The 15,476-nt window shown below is 39.3% G+C and overlaps 1 protein-coding gene across 1 annotated transcript in view; it reads left to right on the top strand.

Moving 5' to 3' along the window:
• Positions 1 to 15,476, top strand: part of PSMD1 (proteasome 26S subunit, non-ATPase 1) — a 75,588-nt gene that overhangs the window by 40,656 nt on the left and 19,456 nt on the right. Inside the window, exons 17-18 of the mRNA XM_082487059.1 lie at positions 8,219 to 8,333; positions 12,065 to 12,181. Of these exons, the coding sequence (XP_082343185.1) occupies positions 8,219 to 8,333; positions 12,065 to 12,181 (232 nt within the window). The remainder of the gene's footprint in view (positions 1 to 8,218; positions 8,334 to 12,064; positions 12,182 to 15,476) is intronic.

The following is a 15,476-nucleotide window of genomic DNA, read 5'->3' as shown; positions in this document are numbered from 1 at the left end:
GAGTTCACTTGCAAGGACATTAGCTGGACAACTGTGTAATAGAGACCTTGAGTTTAAGAGCAGAAGAGACCGTGAGATTATGGTCTGACCCCTATATGTCACTGGCCATTACATTCCATGAATTACTAGTGCTTACAAGGCTTGAGCTGGGAATTGGGCCCTCGGTGAACAGTGAATCAATTTATATTTGTTTAAAAAAATAAAAAAAGCATTCATATCTTCAGGTTATAGCTACTTTGGGGTCAAAAAGAGAAAGCTACTACCAGAAATTAATAGAAATACTTGACTTAAACTGTGTTCAGATTATACAATATAACTTCCAGCAAAGTAATTTTCACTTGTTCCTTATTTTTCCTGTTTAAAGGAAACCTTCGGTAAGATTCCATGCTGTATTCATTTGCAATTGACTTTTTGATAGCTTTTCTTCTTCAGAAAGCTATATATTACGTAATCCAGCTATGGTAATTCTGCTTCCTTGTCTAGCCACCTCCCCATTGTCACCCCTGACGGTACTGGGAGAGTAGAGCACATGAAAACATACAAAAGGTAGAAATCAAGAGAGGACAATACTGTATGGGGCTAATGAGCATTTGGACTCAGTTTCCCTAAGTTCAACTATGTCTTATTAACTTCTGTTTTATTTTATAAATCTCAAAGGCTCTCTGGGCATTAAGCTAACTGTACTTGAAGTCTTTACCAAAATTTCCATTGGATTAAACGCAGCCAGTGTTCACTCTTTCTGATTGTACAGATGAAGCTTGTTTTCCTTCATCATTGACACTTGAGCTATTTTTTTCCTTGTTGAAAGGTGGCTGGAATTATTACTGCTTTATGGAAATGGAGCTATTGGCAGTATGTCTGCATCATAAATGGAAAAAAAATGTTCCAGAGTAAAACCACCAAAGTATAGTAAAAGATAGATTAATCCTTTAACTTCAGTGGTGTACTTGTGGGTGTATGCTATGTGCAGATCTTCATGTCACATTTCTGAATTTGAAGAAGATAATTAAAACTTCTGGGGAAAAAAATAGACAATGCATCTATCAGAGCCATCTGTTAATCATCAGCATCAGTTACTGATGCAAGCCTATGTTGGAGCTGAAGCGTTATCTTGAAAGAGGTTTGGTGGTTGTTTTTTTTTTTATTTTTTCACATTTTCTCTTTAATAGTGCAGTAGACACTTTCCCTCAATCACTTCAGTGGGGGGGAGGGGGGAAGTATCAGAGTTACAGAAGTGTAATTTTGTCAACTTGAGTTCTGTATTACCTCTTTGTAAATTTTCTTCACAGATCTTACAGTCTGAGAAGCATCACTGTTGGCTACTGCAGTAAAGAGTTGCTTTGGTCAAAGTGAAAATCAAGCGTTCCCACTTCTCTGGAATGCCTCAGTGGATGCTATAATGTCATTTATATGACAAAATCATCTCTTTAGCTACTGGAATGGCTAAATTAAATAAATTGGGGGGGAGGCACCTTGATGAAGCACCAGCTGAAGGCTGTACTGTTGCCTGCAAATTGTTTTGATGAAAGCTGTATAAATGCACTCATATCTAATTGAAAAGGAAATTATTTTTTTTAAATACAGATGAAAACAGAGTTTTCTTAGGAACTTACAGAGGAAGATGATACGAGTTTAGTTGCATGTAGGCTTGCATAGCATATATACTGCATTGGTGCATTGTTTCATTTCAGATGGCTAGAAAACTTACCTGCATTTTGTGATGTTTTTTTCAACTTTCCCAACTTTGAATAATTTTTGAGAAACACATCCTCCTGTATATCTATTACAGATCTGCAACAGGTTCTTCACTGCATGCTTCTGGCCAGACTTTTTGTGCAGGCCTCTGTTCTGCCCGGTGTCCAGCTCCACTCCTGTGTTAATGATGATAAACCTTGTTAGACCCAACTCCTGGTCCACCAGAACCAGAATATTTGGACTATGCATAGATATTATTTTTTTCTTCCCCACCCCTTGCTGTCATTTCTGGTTTTCAGTTGCCAATACTATTCCATTTGAATGGAGCCATGTCTGCATTAGACATGAGCTGACATTGCTGACAGTGTTGTTTGGTTGGTGCTCATCCCTCAAGTTCATCTGCTGTGCCTCTTGGCAGCGCTCAGCCTCGCCCTCCTCACAGTGTGCGACCTCCTAGAAGTTCTCATTCTTTAGCAAGACTTGCTTTAGGCAACCAGGAGGCACTTCAGAGAAGAACATTGTGGAGAAGGAGGCTGTGTTGCACATGAGATAGTTGCAGTGAATTCCTGGCAAGGGAACAGCTCAGATTCTTCTTGTTGAGAGAGAAAGAGATGGGATTTACACCCATGCTTAGTCTAAACCAAAATATGTCAGTTTCTTGTGTTTTTCTCTGCAAGTTTTCCATCTTCTGTATTTTCCCTCCTCTGCTACACACATTCTCTCGCCCCCTCCAGAAATCACTGCAAATTGTGCAATTAGATATCTGCATTCCTCCTTTATTAACTCATTCATGGATGAAAAGAAACTTCTGTTAAGCTTTTCTTTTTTTATCTGTCACTGCACTACCAAAGCAACTTGTGGAAATAGTTCTGTATCGAATGATTAATTCATGTCCAATAGTTTAGAAAGTCATAAATATTTAGAATCTTTTGAAATATGACTGGGAAGACTTAATGAGGAATTTAAAGTATATATTTGACATTGTTCTTTAAGTCTCTGACGTTTCATTTTTCAATGAGTTGTAAAGTCCTTAAATATTTAGACTAAAAAGTGTATGTTAGTGATGCTTCAGATGCTTCCATTTTTAGTCTCAATCACAAGACCAGTGTGATGGTTTATTTTCAGAATTCTGTTTATTTACTTATTGATGCTACCTTATACATATACAGGGTTTCATATTTAAATATTGCTGAAATATAAAGAGAAATAGCAATAGTTCTCTAACCTTCAAGATGTGCAACTTACAGAATTGGAGATAAACTGCACAAATGTGATTCTAACTGGGCTGTGATCTGAGAAAATAAGTGCAATATGCTTCAAGATAGGGCAATCGAAGCTTTTTGTCTTGTGGTGTTGTTGCATGCCTCTTGGGGAAAAAAAGATTAAAATGGATTATTGAACAGTCAATGTGCCTAACAGCGTTCCTCAACTTACAGTAGCCCAATAAGGCTCTTGTAGGCAAAGCCTACTAAGAATTACAGCATCTGCAGATGTTGCAGTTGTAATTAGCTTCAGAAAAAAAAGAACCAGTTTAGGTCCCTTACAGATTCCTAATAATGCTGCTGTAAGAAATGTTTTGTGGTGAAAAGGAAATTCAATTTCAAGGTTCTCTTCAAACTATGGAGAACCTTCCATGGTCAACATCATGGATTGAAAGGAAAACTGTTCACCTTCTGTGTCCAGCTGATCTGGGTGCATGTGTTCATATTAATCCATGTTGACATGGACATCTTGGGTTTTTATTTTGCCAATTTTTGCACTGGAGGCTTAAGAAAAGCTTTCTTTCCTCTCCTGTGGAAGTAATTGAAGAATCCAAAACTTTCTTTGGTTTCACAGAAATTCTAAGACATGTAACAAGCTTTTATGTAGACAATATAACGTTCATATGTATATAAATACATCACTTATATTTAATTATATCCAGGAGATGAACATCCCCAGGAATGGGGCAAGAGTTAGGCAGCTCCTTTGTGTTCTCTATGGTTCCAGTTTCCATGAAGATCAAAATCCTTAGCTGCATAGGGTGTTTGTTTCTCGTGGAAGTTTTGAGAGCAACCATTTGGTGAGTAAAACTAATAAAATTCTAGCTATTATGTTTTGTTGAGAATCTCTCGTTGCTGTCTTGGTGCATCTTTATTTTTCTTTATGGTTTTGTTTATGACTTTGAAACAAACCAAACTGGATCTTGGAGGAAGTCCTTTGTCTGCAGCCCATATATCCCAACAGTAGAACTTATCATGGTGTAGGGTGGAAACAAAGCTGTAGCTGACTAATGTGTTGAAGTCCTATAGAAGAAACTTTCAGGCTTTTTTGGCTTCTTAATTCATTTAGTTTCCTGGTAACAGAACAAAGTTGAAGCTAGTTGTGATGTTGGGTTTTTGTCTATGGGTCTGGGTTCACTGACATCTGTGTTTTGATGGCTTATGTAGGAGCAGTTGAGCAATTTTCAGATGAAAATGAAGGAAATAATCAGGCCATTCTTTTGTTGTCATTTTGCTGTTGTAGTAAAATGTAATAGCAAAATCAAACTACTTGAGCAAAACCAGTGTTAGGAAAAAAGGAAGGAACCAGTGCATTAAAGATAATTTGTTTTTTTTAAAAATAGACATTGCCTATCTTTCTAAGATACACATCCCAGTTCAGAGACGTGCTTTGGTCTTTAATGTAGGAATGTTTAGATGAAATTACTGGACTGTGTTATGGGAAGGTCAGACTACAGGACTATGGTATGTTGCTTCTGGCCTCAAAATATATTAAATATACTCCAGGTTTAGACTATGACTTTTAAGAGGGTGGGGGGAAATCGTGTCTGGAGATGAAACTTCTGCTCATGAAATCTCCAGATGTTATCGTGGTATTTCATGTGATGTTATCTTCTGTGTTTAACTTGTAGTAATGACAGATGTCCGTATTAGGACTAAGAGTAGCCAGTTGCTGAGTGTGGCTTCTGCTAAGCCATTTATCTTTCTTTAGTACTGTTTTTAAGTTTTCTCACACTCTTCGTTACTTCTCTCCCTCTCCCACCAGAGGTTTTTCTACTCAGTAACCGCATTGATTCAGCCATCAGCACAATGGAGTGGTGGAGGTCTCCAGCAGGGAGCCAGAGGGGTGGACTTGACTTGGGAACCGGCATGGGGCTTGGTAGCAGTTGAAGTGGAAGCTTTCCTCGGTCAGGAGCAGGACTTGCCCCTCCATTGTGTTGAATGTCAAGTCAGCAGCTCATGCAGCTGTGCCCTTAGTGAAGGGTGAAAGCCTTGGGCCAGGGGGAGGAGAACGTGGTCATGTTTTAAACATATTCCCTAAGTGGATTAGCAGTTGGAAGTAATGCCGTGGGAGCACGATTGCAGCCTGTAACTGCTTAAGAGGGCTTTTAAATTTTTCTTTTGATTACTTGACAGAATTGTTTTGCGTTTTATGGATTTTTATGAAGTGTGGGTTTGGATTTATACAGGCTAACCTTTGGCAACAGTGTGTAGGACTTTGTAAAGTGCCTCAGCAGTAAAGGAGCAAGCAAATGTTATTGCTTAAGCATTGATGCCAACAATGCTCTTGTGTACTGAAGTCCTGTTCCTCTGATAAGCATTTTTACAAGACTCTTGCTTCCTCAACCCACTTGTGGTTCTGTCTTCTAGTTCTCTATTAGATGGGAAGACAATTCTTGAAGACTGTGGGTTCGAGAATATTGTATTACTGGGGAAAGTGGTGGACACCTTAAGTAGCTTTACCTCTCAAAGTCAATTTACAGAGCACCCCCATCAAAATATTTGACCATTTTATGGATAGAATGGAGATAAGTGTGTTTAAAATAATGGCCACGAGTAATGTAAATCTGGCTAAGAATTCCAAAATCAATTAGTGTACATTAATCCTGATTGTATAATAAAAACTGTGTTGGAACTTCTGAGCCTTCAGACACAAAGATGTGTCCAATTTAATGATTCTATAAAATCCAGCTTTCTGAAGAGGAATTTAATAATTAATGCTTCGAAGTGGATAATCACATCTTTGCCAGAAGATGCTTTTCTCTTCTTTGGCTCACAATCTGCCTGATTAACATTTGCTGAAGTAAAGCAAACACAAAGGTGTTAAGAGTCTTCGTGCTAAAGCTGAAGTCTTCTGTGCAGCTGAATGCTTGGGCTCATTTATTATAGGATTTGTGTTTCCTGGTCTCCACATCAGCTCATTTTGAAAAAAAAAAAAAAAAACCAACCCAAAAAAAAAACCACAACAACAAAACATCATCAGCATCCAAGCTGTTACTTGAGCAAGAGACTGACAGGTAGTTTTAAATGTGTCATTTAGTTTATAGTCTTCACTTCTACAGCTTGCTTGCAGAACAGAATCGTTCAATTTCCCAGCTCTTCCCCCTTTTTTGACATTTGTCATCCCACCTGCATCTCAGAGGCAGCAGAGTTTCCAGCAACTTTGTGTTTGTTCCTCTCTTCTTTCATGTGTGTGTTTTTTTTCTTGCTTGTGTTTGGATGGGGATTTTTTTGTAAGGTGGTGATGGTGGTAGATGGTACTGTTTCCCCATGCAGATGTTTTAGGAAAACTCATAAAGAAACAGACTGTTGGAAGCAAGGGTGAGGTAGGAGATCTGGGTACTTGCTGCCGTTACTGCTGAGGGGTTGAGTACCCTCTGAAACCTGTGTGCCTTCGGGTCCCTTCAGCAATTCTGGAGGAGGACTGGAGCCTGTGTGGTGGTGCTGCCTGTCTGTGGTGGTGCTGCCTGTCTGTGGTGGTGCTGCCTGTCTGTGATGAACTGGAGCAGGAGAGAGAAGTGTAAAGAGGAGGTTAGGACTATATATCAGAGGAGTCTATGGGAAAGTATTGAAATGGGATGAGATAATAGCTAGAGTAGAAATTAACTGATTTTATGTGTACAGTATAACTGATGTGCGTGTGCTTATATGAGCATGTCTTCTGTCCTCAGTGACAATGAGAGAATGAAGTAGATTATTGCTTAAGCTCTTTTTTACTTCTATTTTCTACGATTCAGGTATTCATTTAAATAAAACCAATGCTGGAGTGTACTCTATAATGGTTTTTCTACCTCTTGAGTTGTTGAGTGCTTTGATAGACATTTAATGAATCCTACATGATGCTCTAATTCCTGCGTACAATGGGTACTGCTGCTGCCCTCTAACCTCCATCTTTCAGTATAGCAAATGTAAGAAGGGAAGCTAAAACTAAGGTATTCTTGTCTTTTCCTTTGTACATTTCATTCTGAAATCAATTTATAGTCAAAGTAAATGGCTTGCAAGACTGCTTTTAGGATTGTGAATGTGACAATTAAAAAGCTAGTCTGGGCTGCAAGACAGGGTGAGATGGAGTGGATAACCAGATGATGTGCACTTTGAAAACAGATATAATTAAACCACTTGCAATTTGTAGTTTCCCATCTTTCTTTTTCATGAGCATGTACTTGGCAACTACAGTCCTGCATCACTCTTGTGTTCGTGGTGTCATGAGATTGGGTAAATTTAATAGATTAGCTGTGATGGATGTGCTTGCGATGCCTATGAGTTCAGAATGCAGACTTGTCTGATGCAGAGATGCTTGTTTTACAAATAATTTTGCTTTTGCTGCATTAGAAATGCTGAAATTGGCAGTGTACGATATTATGAAGTGGTTTGTGTGTCACCAAAATTAATGGAGTGATAAATGTCACTACAAAGACAGGAGGGAAATGAATATATCCACACCTGTGAGTTCTGCCCTGCTTCAGAAATACTCAATATTCACGAGACTGTGTGCATTAGCAACATGTGCTTCTTGCTGTAGGAAATGAAGGGTTCCCTTTCATCTACCCCACACTGGGCTAGAAGTTCTGTTGCTGTAATGACCAACAGGACACTGGTTCCCAGCTCGCGAGGCATGGAGCATATACTCTCATTTCAGATCTCTTAAAGGCAGCGACATCACAGCATGGTATTGTCTTGTAAGGAGGCAACAGCAGACATTGCTGATGAACTGATTGGAAGTGTGTGTTGTATCATCATTTCCTCACGCACTTTGGTTTACAGCAGTAGGTGGGGGTGAGGAGGAATCAGCAGAAGCAGTGGTTGTGAAAGGGAGTTTGGGACCCCCCAACCATGAAGGTTGATTGAATACTGGAGTTGGGGTTTGTGTCTGCTGATGGGAGATTGAGTACTGTATGTCTCATGGAGAGTAAACCTCTGCTGGTGCAAAGTCTGTCACAACAGCACAATTTCTACACATAAAGATCTCAACAGATATGTCATTCGGCTGGGTAATCTTTTAAAGGCAGAAAATATGCGCTAAAAAGGAAGACTTTAGCGGGAACTGTGTGTGATATCTGCAGTGATAGGGAAGTTTATTCATTTGTGCACTTCCCCATTCTCCTTAGTCCATTTGTTCCACCCCTCTGGTTGCATTTTGAGAAATGCAAAACATGCGGTGTGGAAGGACAGCTTTAAATTTTACAGTATGAAATGAGTGAAGTCTCCATATTTTGAAGAACAATAATAATAAACAACATTCTTTTTTTGCCTTTCTTTAGGACTCCTGAGCAGTGTCCGAGTGTGGTTTCTTTGCTGTCAGAGAGCTACAATCCCCATGTGCGTTATGGGGCTGCCATGGCTTTGGGTATCTGCTGTGCGGGCACTGGAAACAAGGTGAGGACCAGAACCATCCGTTGCCAAGACTGTTTCTGCTTTCTCCTGCCACAGAGACATTTGTGTGGAAACATCACACACGCACAGATCAGATTTCTTACACACATACGCTGCTGGCCAGCTGGAGCAGAGCAGTACTTCTTTAAATTCTTCAGCTGTCCTGGGCATAGAGATTCTTTTCCTCCTTGTACAGAATAGATAAAAGTAGAAGAATGTTTTTATGCATTATTGCCAGATTCTTGGAATTTTGTCTTCAAACTTTTCTTAGAGTTTTCTTACTGTCAAGTTTCCACTGAACTTCAAATGTATGTTCAGCATTCCTAAAGCAATACTCCTTCTCCCTTTGAGTTGATCTTTTACAGATTGCTTTAGGGGGAGCAAGGGGCTACCAATGACAGGAAAACAGCATGTGTCTTGCATAACTTCTAGCTCCTTTCTTCTTTCCTGTGCAACACAATTCATGGAAGGTCCATGTAGTAAAAGCCAAGTGCAATGAAATTTGATGAAATTCACTGTAGTTTCAGGTGTGTAATTCACAGCCAGTAAATTTTATTCTCACTGTTTAAGTGTCGGTGAAGGATAATTCTCACAGATGATATCAGAGACTTTTTAGAGTGGAAGTATTCCCACTTCTGCTGTGGGAAGTGAGTGCTCTTTGGGACAAGCAGCAAGTAAACTTGGGGATAAGCTTCCTCTACTTCACCCACATGTGTATATAATCTGTACTGATACTGAATCACAGTTTCAAAACAGGTGCACAGTCTATGCGGAAGTAATATTTCATCCTTCCGAGTCTTTGATAAATCTCACACTTATCTGTATCCCTTCCTCAGCTAGTATTAAACACTTGGTCTGTGGCTTTTGCAAGTGAGGGCTTCCCAGCATGTCACTTGTGTTGCGAAATGCACGGAATGCTGCCATGTGCCACCTGCAATCTTTAGTATCTAAAGCATGCAGACTTGAAAGCAAACTGAAAGTCCTATTTTTATCCAGGTTGCTTTATTCTCAAGTGGAAGGTGGAATCAAGGAGCTAATTATTTTTAACCTGCTGCATCTGACAAGTTGATTTAAGTGGAAATGCTTTTAGTTGCACAAAGAAGTCTGTTTTATTTCCAGATACACCATGTGATAAAGACCTAAACCATTTGATTATATGCAGACATGTCTTCTAGAGCTTATATTAATAGGTTTTGAAGGCCCAAATATATTCAGCTTTCAAGATCAGAAGGTTCAGCTTCTTATCATACTGGATGTTCCATACACGGTATTGAATGCATGCCAAATAATGAGTGAGTCACCTTCAGGTGGAGAAGCACAGCCTCCAAAATAGCTCAATTGCCAAAAGTGGTCTAAGTGAAGGCATGATATGATTCTAGAATTGGTTCTTAGAAATAGTCTTTTTATGAAATCAGCTTGTTTTATAAAGCCTCACCCTGACAGAAGTAACACCAAGAGGAGTCTGTGCTGCGAGACTCATGCACTCAGCTGCGTTTGCTCATGTCCTCCATTTAAGTATGGACAGGAGAGAGTTCCATGCAAGAGATTGCCAAGTGATTCTGTCTGACTTCTGTAATCAGAAGATCACATAATAGATTAAAAGAGCCCGTTGAGCTTCTTAGGGTGGATGTCTGACTCTTACCTCTCCTGTTCCAAAGGCTGTCTAACAGCTTGCTTCACATGCTTTTAGAAAGCCCCTGCATTGCTGCAGACCAAATTTATCTGTGCAGCCCGTGGCTGTACATAAGAAACGATAGATGCTCTCCCCTACCTCTCTCTCCAAAGGTGGGGGGGGCAGAGAGAGAGACTTATGAATTTAGAAGGAACTAAACTACTTTAATGAAACATTAATAATAAAATAATAAAAAGGAAATAATGAAATGTATACAAAAGCCTACCAAGCTTCCAGGATGACAGTCACATCACTGGCAGGCACGGGGAAAGTCCCAGACTGGACTGTATTCCAGATCTGGATTCAGGAATGCAGGGATCAGGATCAAAGGCAGATGAACAGACAGGGTCCTCCTCAGTCGTTGGCCATTGAAGAAAGAGGGCTGACCCTTTGATCCCTCAGCTTTTACACTGAGCATGAGGCAGATGGGATGGAATACCCTGTTGGTCAGTTTTGGGTCACCTGTCCTGTCCACTCCTCCCTGCAGGTGGGACTCCACTATGCTTTTCTGCTTCTGACCCCCCAACAGGGCAAATAACAAAGTTGGTTGGCCTTGGGGGTTATGGCAATAAGTATAAGCAAGAGCCTCTCTGCATACCATGCCTGGGCATCACCTATAAATATAGGTCTTACACTCTGAGAGAGCAAACAGTTTCTGCACAATATGCTGTTAATTTCAGTAGTTAGAAGAGGCCCAGCTAAAAAGTAAAATTACTGAATGGAAAATTGGTTCTGTTTTACGTCAAACCAGGACAAAGGTTTATTCCACTTAGATCTGAAGAGGTTGGTGAAGGCCAGCTGAGCCCACTAATGACTTGCTGCAGTTGAAACAGGTAGTCTTGGTCCTTCTTGACACCTTTTGCTTTATCTCATGTCCAGCTCCCTAGTGAGCTGATTCAGACACAAACTCACAGAAAACTGACCCAGATAACAACAAAATAAGGGAACAGTTCTCTGTTGAATTGTCGAGCTTGAAAAGCTCATTGAGAGATGAGACAAGGGCTGCAGCTAGCACAGGGAAAGGGGAGAGACTGGATAGCTGAAGGGAAATTGAGGAAGGAGGGGGATCTCGTTTTGGCAGGGGTGAGTTTAGGTGAGTTCAGTCTTGTGTAATGTGCTGAGGACCTTGTATGGTTAGAAATTAGTTTGTGTCTGTGATTATTCTATATATGTTTAAGTCATACCTAGACTTTCAACGTGGCAGAACTGTAAACGGAAATTAAAAAAATGTGCCTAAAGAAATGATTGAGTCTGAGGTGCCTGCAAATTGCACATGCTGGTCTTGGGTACATCTAAGCATTTTTTTACAATAGACTCTCTTATAGCTTTTCATAATCTACGACTGCGTTGAAAGGACTGCTTTCAATGATCATCATGGGTCATGTTCCTGTTGCGCTTAGCTGGGAAGTTACTGAATTTGAAGAAGCAATAGAGCATTTTGAAATGTTTTAAAAACCTAGGTTTACTATGTGGGTGTTCAGAGGCAGTCTCACTTGATGTAGTTTTGAAATGAGTGCTTTCATGTAATGCTGAATGTTGCAGGTTCTAACAATAAAGTGTAAAGCCAAGAATTTGGGACCTGGATTGGTTTACCATCTTGTTTTATAACCTCCAACATGTTGTTTGACATCTCTGGTTTGTTTGACATCTCTGGTTCATTTGTTCCTTACGCAGAAAATGAAAGTAATGCTGATGTATTTTGTTGGAAAGAATGGCAAATAAAGTGTATGAATAATTTACATGTACTATTTAAGACATGTCAGTAGTTCTAATGTGCTGAATGCATCTGTTGCTTAAAACAGCTGTTGTTTATTTGTTGCCATGTTTCTGCAGATAGATCTCGTTCCATCCATCACTTCTTTTTTGTATTTTTTTTTGTCCTGATTGAAAATCCACAGATATGCAGATTTCCGATTAATTTACCAGGAACAGGCAAAATACATTAAAAAGTATATCTGATAGCATGAATCTGATAACCTTCCATTAGAGTCCTGAATCCCGGGTTACTAAAAATAATACTATTAACTTTGTGACTGCTTATTTCTTGCTTTTTTTTTTTTAGGAAGCAATTAATTTGCTTGAGCCAATGACAAATGATCCTGTGAATTATGTACGTCAAGGAGCTCTGATTGCATCTGCCCTTATCATGATCCAGCAGACTGAGATTACCTGCCCAAAGGTAAAGTGGCATACCTTGCATACCGCTTGTTAGGTGGAAAAATGGTCTTGGATGCCAAATTTTTAGTGCTTGGCACTGGACGTAAGTATTGGCGTGAGAGTGTACGTGCCTTGTAAAGAGCCCGAGCTGAATGCACAGCAGGCTGAGAGTGTGCACTTTGGAATAGGGGAGCGATGCACGCTGATCAAAACATGCCTCGTAGATCGCAGCATTTTAACTCTAGGTGTTACAAAAATAAATACTCTTTCTGAAAAGGTCTAAAAGCATCTTGTAATGACATGAAAGTGACTGTCTTCCGCTAACATGTACTGTATGCTCACGATTTAATAAAGAAGTTGGGTTTTGTGATAGTAAACTTAGTTTTGGATGTGGTCACTGTGCAGGGAAGTCCTGTTATAGCTATGTTTCTTTAGTAGCTAGTCTTACACCTTTCAGGTGAAATAGTTTCTGCTGTCAGAAATGGCTTAGTGGCTTTATATCAAATACATTTTTTTTTTTTTAATGGAGTTTTACTTTCTGCTCAGAAGGCAAAAAGGATTGCATATGCTGTGTTTAGTTTTTAAAAACAGATTGCCCTGTGAATATATGACAGATGATGATATGCAAACATTTGTACAGACTAAAAGTCTGCATTAATAGAAGGTCTGAGGTTCCACATTTCATCTGTGCTGGTAAGCGCTGAGGCAGAGCAGTAGCTGGTACTTTGCTACTCATCTGTCATATATGTGTTGCTTTTATTGATGTCACTTTAGAAGTTGAACTGTGATAAAAACAGCCACTTTTTTACTGCATTTGGATGGGGAGAAATGAAAAAAAACCTCTTTGTCCAGTGGAAAATTTTACTTGGGAAAGTCAGTGAAGGAAATCTACAAACACAGGTGTTTGGGTATTTCCAAGTCATGGAACTTGAAGATTTGCTGGCAGACAGTTTGTTCCTTTGAATTATTTAAAAACAAAACAAAACAAAAAAACAGTTTTCACTGAGCAGAATCTGGGAGTGTTGTTTATATTATCCAAATTTTAGTGCAACTGAATAAGCAAGTGAAGAACACTAGAGTTCTGTCGCATCCCCCGATCTTGCAAGATATGAAGTCTCAGTAATGTGAAGTTGAATTATCTTTCTGTGGAAAGAAATTGCTTGTTTTTTATCGTTTCGTCCCTGGTCAGGTGCTTGGAATGCCAGCCCTCAGTATAGGCGATCAAGTTTAATCATTCTTCACTCCTCTGATGTTGGGCAAATTGTGTAGCGCTCCTGTGCCTCAGTTTTCCCACCTGAAAGAAATAAGGATGATACTTTCTTCTATGAAATGACATTATGAGAATAAATCAATTTTAGTTTGTAAAGCACCATGATCTTCTTGGGGTAAGAACTGCAGGCTGCTCTGAATCAGTCAGACAACCGAGACTGTTGTGAATTACTTGCCGAGTTTGTCTTTTGGAGTTTCAGTCCTTTTGAGATGATTGGTGAACTAATCTGTGTGTCCTAAAGAAAAGTGCAAACAGGAAATCAGCTAGCAAAAATACAGATTATTTGAAGTGTGTAATAAGTCAGATCTCTTTCCCCAAGCAGGCCTGGTAACCGTGAGTTCAGAGGTACGTGTAGTACCTGGGCTTGTTAATTGGGTGATGAAATGTATAGTTTAAAAATGGGGAGAGGATCTGAAAAAGCTTTATGCCAAAGCCCTCTTTGAGCCAAAATTTGTGTGGTGTTACATAATATAGAAGGCATTTCATTACCCAGTCATAGAAGCACTGTAGATATTAAAAAACAAACAGAAAATCCCTCAAAAAACAACATATTATGAACAAATAAGGCGTCCCTGAAATAGTCTGCTAATTTAGGAACTACATATAGAATATATCGATTTTACTTGTTTCAACGCCCCAAAACTTAGAACCATCATAGTTTCTTGCTCAAAAGTAAAAGGAATATTTTGAGGAATATAGTGCTGATGAAGTTATTTATTATCCATGGGAAACTTTTTTTGGAGCTCTCTGCCAGTCTGAAGAAAAATTATTTTACCCTGATGTGACAGGGTGGAGTTCAGAAAATAGCCATTTTTGGATTACAGTGACATATTTTGATCTGATTAGATTCCTAAATGGCATGCTGGCGCACTGCGTGCCAAAGTGTCTAACCTGATGTGAGTGTTTGCATTGCTGGATAAACAGCTAGTGAGAGGAGCATGATAGATTTCATATCCCACAATCTGTATTTGTGTGATTTGATTTAAGGATCAAAGTATTTCAGTTTAAAAGAAACCATTTCTGTTGTGAGAAGATGTAGATCTATGTCTCTGAATCACTTTTGCTGTCTTCTTTCCTTTGTATTCATCTTCCTTTTTGTTGTGCTCGCTCTTTATTTAAACAAATAATTTAAAGAGTTTAAATTTAAATAGAGTTTAACTAAAGAATTGTCATGATATGGAGGTCCCTTGAACTGCAAGTTGCTTCAGTGCCAAAAGGGGTAGCAAATCTTGTGTAAAGCTAATTTGGCCTCTTTTGGAGTAGAAACACAATTCCTCCATGTGCAGCCAGCATGATTTTTCCTGACCTCTGCTGATACATTTAAGAACCCTATTAGTGCAGGATATAGAACAATAACAAGTTTATTTCGTGAAATGGAATCCTAAATTATAGATGTGATGAGATCGTTGTAACAGAAATCAATGACAACTTCATTATGCATTTGTGACCTGCAGGACAATTAAGACAGCAATTCTGGAGACAAACTACACGTCTAACATCTTGAATTGAATTTACTTTTTCCTGGTTTTGTGTTAGGATAGTCGTCTTGGAAAATGAGAAGATAATAAGCAAGGTCAAGGCTTTTCCTCCATTCTCCTTCATTCATCCTAGCCTATTATCTTTAAGATGTGGTGAAGAAACCAGGACCAGATTGCTCTTCCCCCCTGCCCTAATTAGATGAAACGCTTGGTCTTGGTAGGATGCAAGAATGATTTTTGCAATATTCTAGTAGCACCTGTGCAAAGCCTGTTACTGTTAGATGCTTCTGCATCCTGTATGCTCTTTCAAGAGAGCATGCATATGCAGAATAACTTCAACTTTTAAAGAAAAACTGTTTGCATGCTCTGTCTAAAACCTGTTTTATTAAAAACAGATTCCTAAATACTCTTGTTCTTAAGAACTTGCATTTGCAAAAAGCATCATGCACATGACCTGCCACTGTTTTCATAGAATGGTTTAGGTTGGAAGGGACCTTGAAGATCATCGAGTTCCAACCCCCCTGCCATAGGCAGGGACACCTCCCACTAGACCAGGTTGCCCAAGGCCA

This window comes from Vanellus vanellus (assembly GCF_965231255.1).
Source record: "Vanellus vanellus genome assembly, chromosome: 8".
NCBI classification, from domain to species: Eukaryota; Metazoa; Chordata; class Aves; order Charadriiformes; family Charadriidae; genus Vanellus; species Vanellus vanellus.
The sequence above is the reverse complement of the archived record's forward strand: the minus strand, read 5'-3'. Positions and strand labels throughout refer to the sequence as shown.